At 43.4% G+C, this 19,180-nt stretch overlaps 1 protein-coding gene and 1 long non-coding RNA gene across 2 annotated transcripts; both read left to right on the top strand.

The window, feature by feature from the left end:
• The first annotated feature begins 221 nt into the window (after nucleotides 1-221).
• Nucleotides 222-9,372, top strand: LOC146073016 (uncharacterized). The gene is made up of 7 exons (XM_083180191.1): nucleotides 222-287; nucleotides 1,189-1,307; nucleotides 2,495-2,640; nucleotides 5,067-5,191; nucleotides 6,144-6,196; nucleotides 8,958-9,109; nucleotides 9,317-9,372. Exons 1-7 carry the CDS (start codon nucleotides 222-224, stop codon nucleotides 9,370-9,372), a joined length of 717 nt encoding a protein of 238 aa, XP_083036317.1.
• Nucleotides 9,373-9,398: 26 nt separating this feature from the next.
• Nucleotides 9,399-15,196, top strand: LOC146072525 (uncharacterized). Its single transcript, XR_014473168.1, has 3 exons — nucleotides 9,399-9,498; nucleotides 11,620-11,681; nucleotides 15,057-15,196. It is a non-coding gene; the product is annotated as an uncharacterized LOC146072525 (long non-coding RNA).
• The last annotated feature ends 3,984 nt before the right edge of the window (nucleotides 15,197-19,180 follow it).

The raw sequence follows: 19,180 nt of genomic DNA, 5'->3' as shown, positions 1-19,180 counted from the left end.
AGCCAATCTACATGCTGAAAGTTACATACATTTGAAAGGCACTGAGGACAAGGACCCAACAGTGAATGCTAATAAGCTGATGACCTGATATCAGGATATTGCTATCCACATTTATTGGAGAGCCACAATACATGCACCAGTACAAATAATTTGTGCTCACATACATAGGAAACAACGGATAACAAAATCTCTTTATCGCATTCACATGCAACCCTTCGCGAATGGAGATTGATCAGCAGCTAATGCATGGTCAGAAAGTTATGGATAGACACGACCTGACAGCTTGGGTGAGATTCAATAGGATGAGAGATTCAGAAAGTGAGAGATTTGGTAAGAAATCTCCAGGTTTTTTTAAAGCGGGAATCATTTACACTGCAAAACCAGTCTGATTTTGAAGTGTAAATGATTGCTACTTTAAAAAAAACTGGAGATTTCTTACCAAATCTCTTACTTTCTGAATCTCTCATCCTATTAAATCTCACCCTTTGTATCTTTCGGCAACAAGAAATTAAGCTAATTGATGTTAGTTACAACTTACAATCTATGGAGAAGTAGAGTGTTGGATGTACTCTATAATTTTAAAAACATGGACCGCTTCACGCTCAACTCTTAGCGAGACTAAAAGTAAATAATTGTAATCATACAAGACTTCAAAATTATTTCGATATGAACTCTTGTATCAAGGCATCTTCTCTATGGTAAATTGTTACAAACTAACATTTGACAAAAAACTTGAAAGTGCACCTCTTTAACTATCCAACATCTAGAACATATACAGCCCACCTGCTGGAAATTGGAGATGGTCAACTTCAGACACCAGAGGAAAAATGTATTTACTTTACCAAAAACTGTTTGCAATATAGTCATGAAATTCATAACTATTTAACCAATGAAAATGGGTTCTGTTAGAAGGCTATACGTGCTCTGCAAAATGATACAGTCAGCATGGTCAATCACAACATTTTAAAACTCACTCAAAATAAGGAAACATAAATTGACTCAGTAGATACTGTGATGTACAGTGATGTTTCGTATCCAGTAGAGTTCCTTCTCATACGTTTAAACTCAAAATTGTGGTATCAGTTGCTATTAATGCGCAACATTGATACACCCAAACTATGTAACTGTACAAGATCACATATTATCGGCTGTATTAAAACCGCATGGGACCTGTTACGATACCTGCAGGTTGAAGTGGAAACTAACTCTGGCCCACAGACTAGAAAAGCAACACTAGTACCATATTCTGTTTCAGTAGCTGATGGGAATACCACTGACGCAGCTGAGCCTACCCTGACTCTCTTACGGTACACTGTGTAAGCTGGCACCTACAGAGGTCTAAGGGCCAGACAGGGGTGGATCCAGGAGAAAATGACAAGGGGTGCACCATGATAGGAGAGGGGATGGGAGGGGGAGGGGAGTGTTAGTGGTGCCAGAGAGCAGTGAGAGAGGAGAGAAGAGAGAGGGCGGGAATGGGGTTAAAAATAGGCCCTGGTGTTTAAAGTACACAGGCCCACCTTGGCGACAAAAGTGAAGGATGTAGTTGTGCTCGGAAAAAGAGGAGTGGCCACACAAAAGGGGGCATGTCCTTGAGTGTAGTGTACAACACCATTTACAACTTCTACACATTATACAAAAAAATACTAGACCCCATTATACTTGCCCCTTACACATAATGCCAAATGGAATGAGCCAAAATTCACATAATGCCACACAGATTGAGTCAAAATTCATATAATGCCACACTGATTGAGACAAAATTCACATAATGCCACATGGATTGAGCCAAAATTAACATAATGCTACAGGGATTCAACTCCGCAACAACCCCCCCCCCCCACCCCCCCCTCCCCCCCCCCCCCCCCCCCATTAGTCAATGAATGCCAAAATCCTCCATAGTTATTCAATGCATGCTACCAACCCACACCCTATTGTAGAAGACAATATGTACCCTATTGTCTTCTACAATCTACAAGGAGAAAAATTGCAGAAATGCAGACAGGCACCAGCAGTCACTGCACCACAAGCATGTACCTCCTCACCCCCTTCACTGGGGCATCCTGATCCGGCTCCTCTAAGTCTCTCCATGCATGGGACACATGCATGATAGGTTACATGCACAGCAACCTGAATGAGAAGCAGATGAGCACTGGAGGTAATTGTTTGTTCTTTATGATATTACATAATATCACTTGCAATGAGTGCACTAAATATCTGGGGGGGGCAGGCATCGGCATACACATTTGCTGATGCCACACTCGGGGGGCCGACGGTATGGGGGAATGAAGTCTCCCTTGTCCCAACATGTTTGGACAAGGGAGCGGGTCGTAAGCCCTTTCTGAACAATATTGTCACCAATATCGTCTAGTGTGTATAGGCCTTTATACCCTAAGCTAAGACACAACTGACAGTAATATAGTGAAAAAGTAAATGTACCACAAATGTTCAAGGTAAACATATGATTTCTCTGTTCTGTTTCTGATTTTCATTTTAGAAATAGCAGTGGCTGGACTTATGCTACAGGACTTTTTTCTATCAGCTCCTCAAATCTCTTAAATACAAGCACAGCACTCATGTACCTCATTTCAACAAGAGGGAATGCCAGCTTCTTCATTGTGCCAAATACACTGGAAGTTAATGGTGAGAAATTTAGCAATAAACAGATTGTAAAGGTGCCCATACACGTTACAATTATGGTATATAATATTGTATACTATATCGCATCTCATCGCATTGCATAGGTTTTGCAATGAGATGAGATGAGATCTAGTCCAAAAAGTATGTGCAGCACATAGTTTTTGAGCTGTGCGATGAGATGTGTGACGGGAGAGCGCATCTCATCGCGCATAACAATTGTACCGTGTATGGGCACCTTAAGTTCTAATAACAGTTTACATTTCATGCAGGATTGGCAGCTTGTTTAGTCTGATTGAGCCTGACAGACATTGGGCTAGATTCTCTAAGATTCAAAAGTGATAAAATTAAAAACAGGCAGCCAATCAGCACCCGCCTGACATTTTTCAAACACAGTCTGTGACCTGGCTGGTAGGAGCTGATTGGCTGGCTGTTTATCACTCTCCATTTTTATCACTTTTGAAGCTTAGAGAATCTGGCCCATTAGGAGGGTATATTTCTGAAGCTTCTTGGCATGTTTGGCTGCAAAATGTTTGGCTTAGTGATGTAATCAAACCTGCTTAGTTAGATGAATTGTAATAGCCACTTCTTTGTAAATACACCCCCTAGGGTTCCAGCGTGCCTGCCCCGCCGCATCGCCGCCCCCGGTGCTGCTGATTTCCCTTGCAACCATGCCAGTGCATGTCCCGCTGCCAGGGCCGGTGCAAGGCACCGGATCGCCCCAGGCGTGGGGGCGCCCCGGCGCTCACCCGGTCCTCGGAGAAGGGGGGGGGTGCCGGGCGTGCGTGCGGTGGCCGGCGGCCGGCAATTGTGCTACACAGTAGCCAGGGGAGGGAAGGTTTTCGGGCAGCTGCTACACGGAGGTGGAGGGGGGGTGCCGGGCATACGTCGGACCTGGCTACTGTGCTACACAGTAGCCGGGGGAGGGGGGTGTCAGGCGGCTGCTACAAGGTGGGGGGGAATGCTCTGCTTGCGGACTCACCCAGCCTGGCGAGTCACTGCACAGGGGCGCGATGGGCGATGCGGCGGCGAAGGGGGTGGAGTATGGACAGCTGCTCCAACTTCTGCCCTCCAGTGGCCCTAGGCAAATGCCTTAGGCTGCCTAGTGGTGGCGCCGGCCCTGCCCGCTGCTGGAGAAAAAATTTGATTGTCGTTGACTGACTTATATTTGCTGGCTTTCATCCGAAGACAGGATGGGCGTCTGACATGATGTGATTTCAGCCGATCGCCCCCGGCACCCTGCATCATGCAAAACTCCGTATACAAAACATGAAAAGGGTGGTGTTGTGGAACAGATTCAGATCCAAAACACGGCCAGAAATACAGACCGAAAACAGAAAAAATTAAACACGAAAAGTGTCCGGTGCACATCCCTAGTTTTACTATTCAGTGGTGGTATGGAGTTATTCCTGCAAACTTCTAGTCCCAAGAAGCAGAAGTATTGGCAGCCATCGCCATGGGCATCAGTAGCACACCACTCACAGGCCATTAAAGTAGGGAGAGACGCAACTACAGGGTAGGGGGGCTAGGGGTCACGCACCCTGGGTGCTGGGTGGGGGGCAGAGCCAGTGCTACCCCCGCACTGCAATTGCCGGTTGTCCAGCTCCTCCTGCCTGTCAAACTGAACAGGACAGGCAGCGTTGCCGACAGTGCTAAGCGTGTCTCTGCATAGACAGCACAGAATTATACAGAAATGCTACCTCCCAACTGTCCCAATTACAATGGGACAGTCCCACTAAATATAGACTGCCCCGCTGTCCCTTCCATGGCTGGCAATGTCCTGTGGGTAGGGGGTGCAATTGGGGGGAGCTGGAGATCACTGCTGCTCTGCTCACAACATCTCTTCAGTGCATGGAGGGGGCTGCCCAGCTGCTAGGAAAGCACTGTGTATACCCCCCGAAAATGACAAAAACGGGGGTCTTGGCACTAGGCCACAACCTTTAACACAAAGCCTTTCCCAACACTGGGTAGCTCCCCCCATTTTTGGACTTGCCGCGCCTTTGGCATGGCAAATACCAAATCGCTAGTATAAACTGTTGGGATGTAAATGGTAACAGAGAAAATCAACACTAACAATGGACTAACATTTATATAGTGTAGGACACATATTATGCCATGTTTTACAGAGAATATCCAGAGCCAGGCGGCTCTCCGGGAGGGCTGTTTCCCTTTCCGGGGGGCCAGGTGGGGACCTGATTTCTGGTACCCTCCCGGCCATTTCAGGAGGTTAGGCAACCCTGCTTTAGCTTCAGGCTAGTGAGAAACACATTAACAATGATGGTGAAGCAGAACAATGACCCTTTGAAGGAAATGTTTGGTATCTTCTGCAGGGTTGTCTGGTTCTGAGAACTATCCAGCAATGGTCCATTTCATCCATGTCTAATATTTATTTATGCACTCTAAATACTTTCACCTATTTCATATATTCACAGGAGCCAAGGCACAATTTAACATAATCAGCATCAAGATGAGAATACTGAACCAACTTCAATCAGCAGATTTGTCAGATAAATCCAGCAGCATGTTCCAAGCCTACTCTACTCAAATTGACAATGCTGTAAACATTCATTTTAATTTGTTTAGATAAAACAAATCACTGCACTAATCATTTCAGATGCATTCCCCTTGCTAACGTTTAATTTACTTTTAACATTCTACTATTTCCCTTCACTTCTGGCCCAACCTCTACCATCTTTCATTTATCACCAGAATTGGGGTATGGATAAAAACCAGACCCAGACAAGACCCCGGAATCAAACATTTCGGAGCTTGTAGTGTCCGGTCAGGGGGATGTCCTGCCAGGGGGGCTGCCTGTGACAGCTGTCACCAGAGAGAGGAGGACGGGGAGAATAAAGTCTCCCTGTATGGTCTGGGCATGTAGCCAAAACCGGAACGGTCTGGACAACACGGGGAGACCGTAATCTCCCCTTCTCCATGTCCCTGGTGAAAGCTATCACAGGCATCCCCCCCGGACAAGACACCCCCCCGTGTTCCGGGGTCTTGTCCGGTTCCGGTTTTAAATGAGTCCCCTAGAATTGTTGCTCATATTTGTTTCCACCTCATAAGTCCTGGGTTTAGGGTCAACATTGATTTTATTTTATTAATTTGTAATGATGGTATAGGAAGGTCATTTTCACCTTTAAATATAAACATCTCCAAAGTTTTAAGCCTTTTCTCATTAGTAATTGCAATATTAGGAAATTATAATGTTTTTGATCCTTGCTCACTAAAATGACATGCTTATCCAATATAATAAAAGCCTAACGTTCCTTCTCACCTTTATGGTACACCAGTGGCCACTAGATCTAGTTCTGGCAGAGAATCCTACACACACACACACGCACACACACAGACACACACATGCACACACGCAGCCCTGGGTCACAGCAGCTCTGTCATCAGTTTAAAAGCTCCTCCCACTACATTATATTGATATACATTTTTTAAATAGTTGCTACACCAAAGGTAATAAAGTGTAATGTATGTAACAGCTTCAGTTTCTTTTGTAGTTGAAGGAGATATTTGGTCCGCAACTTGTGGAACCGGTTGTAAACAACTTCACGTAAGTGGTTATTTACCTCCTTATGGTATATTTGTACTGTAACAAATTACTGTTTGACTATATGTCTAGTAATTTTATTTCTATTTTTGACATTTTTATGATGAAGACAAATTTAATGTTCCTATACCTTCATGCCTTTTCTTCCTGCCTACATAACATGCATGCCTAGGGTCTTCATATGTGTGTTAAACTGCATAATTTATTTCTCAATGTTTTTTAAAAGTATTCCCTGGGATTGTGTTTATATAGTATTACAGTACATACATTTAGAAGATAAGGCTTCTGTGCTTATGATACTCCTTGTCTATCATGCTATCTACATTTGTTTCTCTTCATGTCCATATGATTAGGCTTCCTGTCCTTTACAACTATATGTCCAGGGTACTTCCAAATTTCCAGAAGTACCTGGAGTAGGGATGGCCATTGATCAGCAATGATTCCAAATCAGAATACTTTGCTATCTATAAGGGAGAACCAGATGATTTCCTGCCATCGATGGTACAGACCCACCGGATCCTTCTTGACACCAGTGAAACCCCACCCCCAGGTTCCCACAGGCCAGCCACTGAAAGAACAGGGATGATCATTAGCTGGTAAGACCATTGATGGCTATCCATTGAGTAGTTTGCAACCATCAATGGTCACTTGTTATTCCACCATCTATGCTGATCATCGATGGAGAGCACAACAACGGCCATCCCTACCCTGGAGAAAAGAATAGCCTTTTGGATCACACTCACTACCCAAGAAAACTGGGTGGTCTGAGTGGCTTTATGATGTAATTTGTTACAAACCAACCTATTGTGCAATGATGCAAATCTCAATATAATATTTCTATATGTCTAGACATTTTTTAACTGTATATTGGCCTATATCTATTCACCTTGCCTATATATCATTTTGCATCCGTGTCTACTTTCATACAGTATTTTCCGGATTCTATGTCTCTTCCTGTCTGCTTACATCCATGTCTACAAACAGCGAGGCTTCTGAAAAATTGGCAATAAAATGAATGTATGTTCACTTGTAATTAAAAAGTGTACCAAACATAGGGGCTAATTCACCAAGGATCGCTAATCTGACAAATTGCTCTTGTCTGCGGCGAGTAAACTGCTGCCTAGACAGTAAAAACAAATGTCCCTAGCTAAATTACGAGAGAATTTCGGATGGATCGCTAATGGTTATCCACTGCAAATCCATATCCAATTCCCAAACTATCAAATGGACTTTCCAAATCTGAGTAGCTCTGAGGCTTCAACTAATCTGTAACTGAGACAGGCTGGAAGTGGTCAGAGCTGACACCACAGAGCCATCCTGATAACGCCTGGGCACACCTGCATTTTTTCTGACACTCCCAGATAATGTAAGGATTCCACTCCAAAATGCTGGATTCCTGTCAATCAAACTGCTAGGGGACTGTGTTTATGATCCATACGCCGGGCCGCCACCAGGGGGTGCTGTGGGTACAGCTGTCCTGGGCCCTCGGCCTCTAGAGGGGCCCGGGCAGCTGCCCACAGTGACACCCGCACACCACCTCCCCCACCCGGCGGCCCCCCAGCCAGGCATGCACGATACACAGTGCAGCCTGCAGAGCGCCGAGCCTAGGACACAGAGGGGCTTGGCGCTGTGCAGGCTACACTGTGCCTGTGTTGTGCACTGTTCACCGAGACCAAGGTCAGCTGAGGTGAGTTCCGGGGAAGGGGGGGGGGGTGTTGCGGGAGCGGAGCGGGGGGGGGGGGCCAGAATGAAGGTCAGTCCCGGGCCCCAAAACTACTAGTGGTGGCCATGTCCATACGCATGTTCTGTCACTAGTTCCGCCCGCGCATGTGCCTTTCATGAGGAATGCATGTGCAGTTGTTCAATGATCGCTTGGTTTGTGAATTTGTTGATTAGAGACCTATGCTGAATTATCCCTATAGTGTATATGATCTTATTTGCACGGAGAACATTAGAGAGACAACATTATTGAGAGGTTAAACACCAACAAGAAAGTCATGTTATGCTGGCACTTCAGGAACCACAATTGCCAGCATGATATAAGGGAATCTCCGTTCTACACTGCTATTGTATGATCCCATAATATATCATGCTATTTGTGTAAATGACACCAATATGCATTCTACATAATATGCATGCACCTTAAGATCTTTATATTTAGCAAATTGGATTGTTCTTATGGATACGGTATAACCTTGTGTTTTCTCATCAATTGCATCCAACCTACAGTATATGTCTGCATTTTTATCCAGCTATATGAATATTGTCTGCTCTCATTCTGTCTTTATTCTTGGTTGCAGACACAGGGGTTTATTCAATATTTCCCCTTACTTCCAATTTTTGGAAATACAGGGATTTTGCTATTTAATCCCAGCCACATTCGCCAGGAAAACAGTCGGGATTCACATTTGCAGATCCGGCTTTTTGAGAAGCTGAACCTGCATTTGTGTAAACGACCGCTAAAATCATGAACTGGTGGCCATTCCTGCGTAAAAATATGTGGATTCACGGATCCCCGTCTTTTCTTACTTTTGGATTGTTTCCGCAAATCGGAATTTTTTTTTACTTTGAATAGGCGGAATGCAAATCCGGTATATTCTCTGTGAAAATAGCACATTGCTCATTGAATAACTCCCTCAAGAGCAAACTGGGATCTGTTTGTTGTTTTCTATTGTTACTTTGTGTGATTTATTAATCAGTTTTCATTTGTATATCTGCATCTTTCCATCCAACCTGACTCCCAAATGCCTTCTCCTATGTACAGAAATGATCCCCTCATGGTCACGGCCTCCATCAGTCTATACTTCCAAAATAGCACGATTAACAACACCACGGTTATCCAGCAAATAATAAATAATGCCGCTACGTTCCTAAAAAATCAGATCACTGTGGATCTATTTTTCCTGGATCCTAAAGGTGAGTTATGGAAACATTTAACCTTTCATCAGAAATAGGCAAATATAATGCATTATGATATCCTCTTCTAGCTGTGTATCATCCATACTAATATACTGTAGTATACTATCCATGCATTAGACTACATATCTGAGAATGGGCAGGAAATAGATTACATGTGGCTATAGGTGGTTAACTGATTTCCTTTAGCAATTAACTGTTTTCTAGATATAGATTTTATTTTTGTGCTCGTGTTATTCTTGTACGATGTTGCCACCACATAACTGTATGTTTATTCCATGACAGCCGGTGTTTTAGTGACATTCACGTTTATACAGGACTATACAGCTAGTCTTTCCAATGCTTCGTCATCTGATGCCATTACCCTCCAAAATACCGTTCTGAGTTTGGTATGTGTCAATCTTTTCCTTAATTTATACGTGGGAATAAACATCTTTATCACAGGGTGTGGGAAAGTCTATATTATATACTGTGACAAGGAATCACATACACTGGATAAAGATGAAGTCTTGGTCTTTATTTTGTAGCAGGCAAAAAAGCTTAAGCTTACCAGGTAATCGGCATAAGCAAGTATGGTTACAGCATTGCAGCTTACAGGTGTCACGGCATTGTACAAACTCTTCAGAAATATCCAGTGATTCCTACTATAGCCCACACCCCGGCCTATCACTTGGGCAGCTTTTCCACCATCAAGAGCAATGACCTTCTGATTTGGAAACACTTTTATTAGGAAGCCACAGGTGCTGCTTAATCAGCCCAAATTTGATCACATCAGTTTTTCTTGCTACCACTCTAAAACTTGGACTGGATCTGCCACATTCATTATATATATATATATATATATATATATATATATATATATATATATATATATATATATATATATATATATATATATATATATATATATATATATATATATATATATATAGGACAAAGGGGTCCCGGCACTTGTCCTTGTAGGTGCAAATACTTGAGGTGCCTTTCAATTTTCAGAAGAAAAGATGTAGCAAAGGATATGCAGATGGCACTCTCAAGATTGTACAATCTTGAGAGTGCCATCTGCATATCCTTTGCTATATATATATATATATATATATATATATATATATATAATGCAGTAAAGTCCGTCACTCCCCACTGGCTCCTGCTCCACTTTACTCCTTGGCCTGGGTGCCCGCTGTCAACTGCTGAAGTCCAGTGCATGGATATTATCAATAATGAAAAAGCGTCACTCCAGGTGCTTGTAAATCTACTTTTACTGTAACGTGCCTACAGTGTTTCGGGCCGGAGCCCGTCTTCAGGTTTCTGTCCTGAAGACGGGCTCCGGACCGAAACACTGTAGGCATGTTACAGTAAAAGTAGTAGATATCCAAGCACCTGGAGTGACGCTTTTTCATTATTGATAGTTAGTGTGTGTGTGTGTGTGTGTGTGTGTGTGTGTGTGTTTTGCTCCACCAACCCCCCGGACTCACAGTTCAAGAACAGGGAGAAGTACATAGAAATATAACAAGAAATACAATGAAGAATATTGAATTATAAAGAGCTAGTACAGTAGGAAAGCTCTGCCACCTTTCCAAAAATGATAGCTTCCTAATTGTAAGGAAGACAGTCTACTGCACAGCAATATCGGAATTGGTTTTAATGTGGTAATGCATAACAAGGTCCTATGGGTAACTAGAATCAGAATTGCCCTGTAAGATTTGCAAGTTCCTTGATACCTGTGACTTGTGATATCAATGTGTGCCATGTTCAATAGTGAGCTTTTTTGACCGCACAGGGAACAATGGTGGTTATTTAGCACAGATACGGAGTTGCAGGCTGGACAATTATCGATAGACTGTTCATGCGTTCTGATCATAGTGCACATGCATGGGGCCATCCTGCAATAAAATCCTGCTCGTTTTTTAATCCCTGGCTGTATGCAAGTTGATTGACAGGAAGCCGGAGATTGGGGGTAGTAACCGGCAGTTTTCTGGGAGTGCCAGGGAAAACGCAGGCACGCCCAGGCGTTTGAGGGGAAGTCATGTGATGTGACATCAGCTCTGGCCCCAATCCAACTGCTGCTTTTGCAGCTGCCGAGTAAGTCCTGGGCTACAAACAGACTGTACACACTGGAGAAATCATTAGATGGGTAGCGGTTGGCGAATCCATTTGCAGCGAATCCCAGATTAGTAATTTGCAGGCTTATACAGGGCGGGATTTCACTTAGACTGGGCAGTGGCCATCTTATTGCAGTGTAATCGCAGGGCGCTGCTAAATCCTGCAGCATTGATCAGGTATAAAGCCCCAATATCCAATATTTGGAGATTAATGCCCCTGCAGTACTTGAAGAACTACAAGGAAACTGCTGTGTAGTAAGGAGATTACAGACCTTTTAGGCGGGTAGGAACTAAAGAGAAACAGTAGTTAGGTTTTTATTGGAGATCACTGGTGAGTTTTTCACTGCATCACTTAGCAATGTTTGTATGTCTTAATACATATTTTCCATTGTTTCATTTCTTTTACAGATAACACCAGTGCTACAACGCTTCTATGGCAGCAGTCTGCAAGCACCAACAGTGTTCTTCAAGTAAGAGCTTCTCATTTTAATAAATTATTCACATTATGAACATGTTGTTAATAGATGTATAAAGCAGTCATGGTTTTATAAATATACTCAATAATTCTAATATATATAGTTTGTTGAGAGATGAAATGGCGAAGTTGCCAAAACAATCAGCATATAACTGTTATTTCAGAGACTGTACAAGATGAATCAGAGAAGATGATTGGTTGTTTTAGATAACTTCTCTATATTATCTCTCACAAAAGCTTAATACATCTCCCCTTTAGGTACTTGTGTATTATCACGGCGCACGATTTCATCTAAATCGCATACGATATCGCATACGATTTATCGGCCGATTTGATCTGCGATGCGATTTTGCGTCCGATTTTCGGCCATTTCCTGCCGATTTGCATGTTATTCCATCCTTGCAAACCCCCAGGTATTATGCGATGGTATGCGATGGTATGCGATGGTATGCGATGTGATTTTCAGGAAAATGACCCTGATTGTACAATTAAATATCGCATAGCAACGCATGCCAGCAAGTGGCATGCATTGTTAACCCCACCCCCACTATCAACGCCAACCCGAAGGTGACTTTAGGGGAATATTTTCCTGGACTAGTCCTGGTTTCCAAAATACAGGTGACAAAAGGAGTAGGGGTCCCCCGTATTTTTTAGGCTCTTGGACCAGTCCTGGTTTGCAAAATATGGGGGACAAAAGGATTAGGGGTCTCCCGTATTTTGGAAACCAGCACTGGGCTCAAAAAGCCATCAGGGTAATGCCACAACCGGGGACACTTATTATATTAGGTCCCGTGGCCAGAGCATTACCTCTGTGGCTGGTTATCCTGGACCGGGTACCTGGGGGAGTAAAGACCCCCCCCCCCAATAAAGGGTTCCCCACTCCAAGGCACCACTGGCCCAGACTGAAGCCTGAAGCTGTCCTTGGTGCGCCTGAGTGGTGGGCGCCAGGCTGATGGTGGATAGTAAAATCATTGGTGGCCAGTGGCCTTACATAAACAATGGTGGCCAGTGTAAATAGTGCCCTCATCACAAACAAATAAACTTTGGTTATACAGTGTCCCTCCCCCCACCAAACATATAGGGGGAAATTTACTAAAGGAAATTTGTAAAAAAAATAGGTGTATTTGTATCCAGAAATACACTTATTTTTGACATTTACTATCCCGAAAATACGGCAATTCGTATTCGTCTTGATGTGCTATCAATACGAATACGACTTGCCGTATTTTCGGGATAGTAAATGTCAAAAATAAGTCTATTTCTGGATACAAATACAGCTATTTTTTTACAAATTTCCTTTAGTAAATTTCCCCCATAATGTCAGTGAAGCAAAGCGTCTCCCCAAAAAAAACATATAAACGTCGGTGATACAGTGTGTCTCCCCCCTCCCAAACATATAAACATTGGTGATATAGCGTGTGTGTGTCCTCCCATACATATAAACATTGGTGATATAGCATGTGTGTGTCCCAAACATATAAATGTTGGTGATAAAGCATGTCTCCCCCCCCCCCCCCCCCCCCCCCCAAACATATAAACATTGGGGACATAGCATTTGTTCCCCCCAAAATAATGCCAAAGAAGGTGGTGGCATAGTGTAAAAAGAAAAAAAAATGACCAAGAGTAGGGATGGCTATTGACTATCAATGTTCCAAAAACATTGATGGTTGTTACCTAGTGCTCGATGTTTTTGCAATCAATAGCAGAAGGTCAGATAGAGTTTAGACAGAGCAGTGCCAGCGCAGCAGCTGTGCTGCGACGAATGGAGACTGGGCGGGGTGGGCGGTGAGAAGGAAAGACTCCATCTCACAGGAGTCCTGAATTCTAATTGACTAACCGCGGTGTGCAGATGATGCAGAAGAGCCTCCCGATTGGCCAGCCAAGCTACTGTTCCCAGTTGCAGATGCTGCCCACTGCGGCTCTGCCCTTAACTGCTGCTGCCTTACTTTTAAAGAATGCCACCAAAACCATGGTCTACTCCATTTTCATCTTCCATCATAATTTATGCAACATTCACTCCCCTTCTTTCACCTCTTACCGTTTCAATCTTAATGCTGTTAGATTCCTAATTTATCACCCACAAGTGCCTTACCCTCTCTTCTCCCCCATTCATCACCGATTTCACATTTTGATTTCTTAAAGCTGTATTAAAACTATGAAGAAAAACATTTTGTATGCCAATTGCACACTGAGTGAGAAATAACTACATAATAATCAGATAATACAGAGATCTTGGTCACATATATCTGCAGATATAGGGCTAAGCCTCCAAGCCATATGTCAAGGCGTGAAGATAAGGAACACTACCCAATGCTTTACCTGCTTGTAACTCAGTGCGAGATTATCCATGGGGTGACAGGGGTGGTTGCCCTGGGGCCCCGAAACATCTGGGAGCCCCCACTTTGGCACTGCTACGGCGGTGGCGGGTGGGTGGCAGGCAGTGGGGTCGGGCAGCACGGGGTCGTGCAACACAGGGTGGGCAGGGGGTCCCAGCTGAGGATATGAAGTCAATGGCGGTGTCCCTGCAACAGATGGGAAGTCAGCAGCAGGGTCCCTGTGGCAGATGGGAACTAGTAGTGCTACTAGTTCCCATCTGCCGAAGGGACCCTGCCGCTGACTGCCCATCCACCACAAGGACCCTGCTGCCACCCCAGCATTGCACAGACCATTCTGCCCATATCCCCATGCTGCCCAGGTACCGGAGGGGGCTGACTGGGGGCCTACCTTTGTCCGGAGGGGGGGGGGGTCGGGCGGGGTGGGGGGAGGGGGGTAAGTGTGTATGGGCCTTAACTCTTTTGTTGGAAATCAAAGTGGACCGAGGACACTTCCGTAAGTCTCTATGAATTATGTTTACAATTATCTGTGTACATTCAGGGAATGTTGCTAGATTGTATTTGACCTTTTCTTCTGATGACATGCAAAGAGTTGCAATGTTATTCTCAGCCAATAAATTGAGTCCTTTTCTGAACTCTGAGGAGTTTTCCAAACTCAGTTACTCATATCTATCATCTGAAGATATCTATAACTATCCCACATCCATATAATCCCTGGGTGTCACAGATATCCCCCCAAACACCTGTAATCTAGTGTGTACACGTAAATATTAGGTATCCCACTAATGTAACATCGGGGGACAAAAGCAAATATGCAGAAACAACACCCACAGGTCTCTGTGGCAGCTGCTAGACTGTCAGATATACATAACTCCGGAATCTAAAGCCTTTCCTCCCACTGGATAATACAACTTCTCTGGTCCAATCAGTCAGTAAGGTTTGCAAATATTACTGTTATTTAAATAATGTCTATAAATGATTGTACTACAAACCCTAATAATGCGCTTTCTTTTATCAATCCTCTTTTTTTCCTCCAGAAATGTTAGTGGGTCTGCAGCCATGGTCATTCAATACAATCTCAATTACACAACAACTGTAGATACTACCAGTGTTATAAATTCTCTTCTGAACACTCGCAATTTCACCAGTATCATACTGATAGCAAGTTTGTATGTGAACAGTAAGTACATGCATGACATTGTAAAACTATTATTGTTACCTATTTTGGAAGACTTGTAACATATAACAAAGGAATAATAATGAAAGCAACACTTGATCTTATTTTTTATTTCATCTTCTGACTTTTAGACCTATTAATCTATTTACCTACCTACCAGTTACTCCTTTACTGACCCATACCTTGTTAGCTTTATGACTTGTATAAAGGAAAGGTTACTGAGTGACTTCTTATATATCATTTCTTGTACACTGTATACAATTTATTACTTTCCTAAATACACAGGAAGGATGATGGGAAACGTTTGTTGTAAACTAAATTTATAAATGACAGCTTTGGGAGAATCAATTAACAGGTGGAAATGTGTGGAAGTGGTAATGGAAGGCAGGAGATGAGTGGAATGAACTTGACACTTTGGAAACAAAGAAATAGTTTCAAGTCCTACAAGTGAAGGGCCAGAGGTATATTATTTGGATGAGGCTGGAGGTCAAATTAACTACACAGAGAAAATATGATTTTTGGTGTTAAAATAATGGATGTGCACCGGCCACTTTTAGTGTTTCATGATCTGTTCCAAAACACCAACCTTCAGTGTTCCGTATCTGTATAAAAAAAAAAAAAAAAAAACATACAAATTGCTAAAATCGCAGCAATGGGGGGTGGGGGGGGGGGGGTGGAATCCTACGCTACTATTAACCTAAATAATATTGAGTTCCACTCATTTTCAGTCTATCCTGAATTCATCACACCTCACAATGTTGTTTTTAGGCCAAAAGGTTGCACCAAGGTAGCTGGATGACTATTCAATACTGGCATATTTTGCACGGCCTCCACCTCTGAACCAGCCCTATACAGTAGTTCCATTATAGAGCACCCCAACCACTAATCTTTGTAGTGGATGTGAAGTTGGACATATATATATATATATATATATATATATATATATATATATATATACACTGTATATATATAAAACATAAAATATACAGATGGAGCACCTTTCATTCTTGCCGCCAGCGCGTCATTGCTCAGGTTCCGGCGATCCTCTTTTCTTCTTTTCTTCCTGCGCTCCTGTCCGCCAAGGGCCGTGGATGCTCACCATGCAATACAAATCACCAGCGTAATACTGTACCAATGGAACCCCGCCATTCCCCGAGCGGAGCGTGCTTACACGTACAGATTACATTTATTTATAAAAGCTGCAACTAGTACCTTAGGATCGGACATTGTATTCATTGCATTACTAAAGGTGCCCACACACAGTAAGATTTGTAAAAAAAAATGTCCATTTCCGACCGATCGGAACGACCAATCGTTTAAAATGTAATCTTACCATGTGTGGGCTTGATGATAATCCAATGCGGGTGTCAGTGGGTCATTCATCGAGCCTGCTGATCTCTTAAGCTGGCAGAAAGATGAAAGACCCCTCCTGCAGGATCTTGTTCATATCATTCCATGTATAGGCATGTGCCACACCTCCACCCACTGCAAGAGATTTCAAATGAATAAGGCGGCTTCTGATTGGCTGAGATAGCGTTCTCAGTCAATCAGCAGCCACCCTATTGATTTGAAATCTCTTGCCCACAGCCTGTGTCTCTCTAACTGTCATCAGCAGGGGTGTGGAGGTACAGCAGCTGCATGTGGAGGTGTGGCGGCTGCGTGTGGAGGTGTGACGGTGGGTGGAGGTGTGGCAGCAGGCGTAGCGGCAGACCCCAAACAGCCCTGATCATGGCCACACTGAATGATTGAGTAAACCTTCTGATCATTTATTCAATCGTTATGTGGCTGGCCATGATCAGGGGTGTTCTGAATTTTAAAGGAAATTGGATAGATTTTGGATTGGATCTGATATCTATCCCTGTGTGGGCACCTTAAGAATTGTAGAAGTTGTACAATGTTTACCAAGAGTAGCAAAACTACATAAACATTGTATGGATGCTGAACTAGGTAGCTTATATACAATATATTTGTAGGGGTTAATTCTATTGTCCCATTAGATTCCGTGGGTGTGAGTCATCATGGCAGCAGGTGCACTGATTTGCACATTGTGCTTGCTGTCACATACAGTAGGTCTCTGAAAACTTTTGTGTGAAGTGGGGCTGATTTCATCCTGCAAAGGCAGTGATCTTGGGTGCTGTTGCTGGCCTTAAAACACAACATCATCAGCACTTTGCATCCTGGGTAAAATAGGAGTGACCTTTTAGACTGAAATAATCTCAATTCGATTTTTGTTTTTTAGATGCGAAGACCAATTTGGATGCATTTATATTTCACCCAAGATTCATCAACATTGATTACAATGCAAATTTATCAGACAGAAACACCAATGAATTCAAGATCCTGGAGAGCAATGTTACCAGTGGGGTAAATTGTCAGATTTATCAAATCATTTTGAAAACATGTACAGTACTGAATAAAATGAAGTATGAAATTATTATCATTGATTCATTTATAGAATATTATAATGCTACTATCAATAGTAGACCAAAGTTCCAAAATATGCTTTGACCCCCCCCCCCCCACACACACACACACACACATCTTTATACCTTCATAATATCTACACAGTAGTGTGCCACATGATAAGCACCAGTGTTGCAAGTAAGGGGGTACGGCGTGGTACGGAGTACCTGTAAGAAATATGTTGCAGGTACGCAGTACCACTTACCCCCTGATCCACTGTCAATTCTATTTTTATTTTAAGTCTAAATATAATGCATCCGCAGCCCGCCCACCCAGCGTTATGATTGGTGCTGTATGCAGCTATCGGCTACTGCTGATTTAGCCTGTCACACTGACAGGCATCAGCAGCGCCGACAGCATGAAGAGCAGGCTCCACTATTGTAAGCACAAGCTGCCTGGCTCTCCCCCAAGCAAGAGCCATCCCACCCCCAGTCATTCCCTGTTTCTCATTCCCTGTCTCCTGTGTCCACGCCTCTATTGTCATTTAGTCACTCCTCTAGCTTTATGTGACCACGCCCCCTGATGACACATGACCATGCCCATTTTTGGTGGAGGCTATCAGTACCACCAAGAAAAAAATTCTACTTGCACCACTGATAAGCACATAATAGAAACAGCCTCCCAATGACTGCTTACAGTACAGAGAGAAACCACATGAATGCCAGCTATATAGATAGCACCACATTGTCTTTGCCATTTTAAATTAAATAATAATAAGCAATAAGCTGTTCCTCGTTTAGTGAAAAAATAATCTCTGCTACATTTAGGGGGTTATAATGGTTGATTCACTTGGATGTGTATTCACATCCTTGCGAGTCAACCTAATGGTTGGTACGCCGGCCCACCATTTGCAAGGTGCGTTACTTTGCACTGGCTGTGAATGGAGGTTTTACATAAACATCCATTCGCAGAGTGCAGGGGAACACCCACATCATTCGATGGTTGGTGACCATCGAATGATATGGAACGTGCATGCATATGTAAGGGTGCTCTGAGGCATGTTCAGAAGGAAATGGGTGGGCAGATGGCATCCAGTGATATCAGCTGCTCGTCCCTGGGGCCTACGTTAAGGCCTCATTAGCATGAGAACGCCTAACATTCTCATGGGAACGCCCGTTAAACGCTGGACATTCACATATGCTAATGAGGAAGCCCCAGACCCCTCTCCCCCCCCCCCCCCCCCCCGCCCGCTGTCCTAGATCACCCAGCAATCTGATTATTTGCAGTGGATGCACGCACTCTGAAACATCGTCCCCGTGCGAACGAACACACTTTGCGAACGGAACTGAATAAGGTCCTTAGTCAAGTAATAATAATCTGTACATCCTTTAGTAGAATAATGATAATGTGACCCATTTTATGTGAAATAACATGTGCCCTTTTAGTTTTTCAGTTTGTGTGCCCTTTTGGGGTGATTGTGTACCACTCGCTAAGCAGCAGTCATTCGCCCACCCCCTGCCGGCACCAAATCTCCCCTTGTTACCATGTGATAGTTGCCAAAGGTGTTCGTACAGCAGCCAT

This window comes from Crinia signifera, chromosome 4 (assembly GCF_055691185.1).
Source record: "Crinia signifera chromosome 4, ASM5569118v1, whole genome shotgun sequence".
In the NCBI taxonomy this organism is placed as follows: domain Eukaryota; kingdom Metazoa; phylum Chordata; class Amphibia; order Anura; family Myobatrachidae; genus Crinia; species Crinia signifera.
Note: the sequence above shows the minus strand (reverse complement) of the source record. Positions and strands in the feature narration are given on the sequence as shown.

What these genes read in the sequence shown, in the direction of transcription:
- LOC146073016 (XM_083180191.1), top strand. Translation starts at nt 222, where the DNA reads ATGGAGATTGATCAGCAGCTAATGCATGGTCAGAAAGTTATGGATAGA. An exon ending in GACACGACCTGACAGCTTGG is followed by an intron (nt 288 to 1,188) that starts GTGAGATTCAAT and finishes CGATACCTGCAG; the next exon opens with GTTGAAGTGGAAACTAACTC. An exon ending in CCGGTTGTAAACAACTTCAC is followed by an intron (nt 6,197 to 8,957) that starts GTAAGTGGTTAT and finishes TCCTATGTACAG; the next exon opens with AAATGATCCCCTCATGGTCA.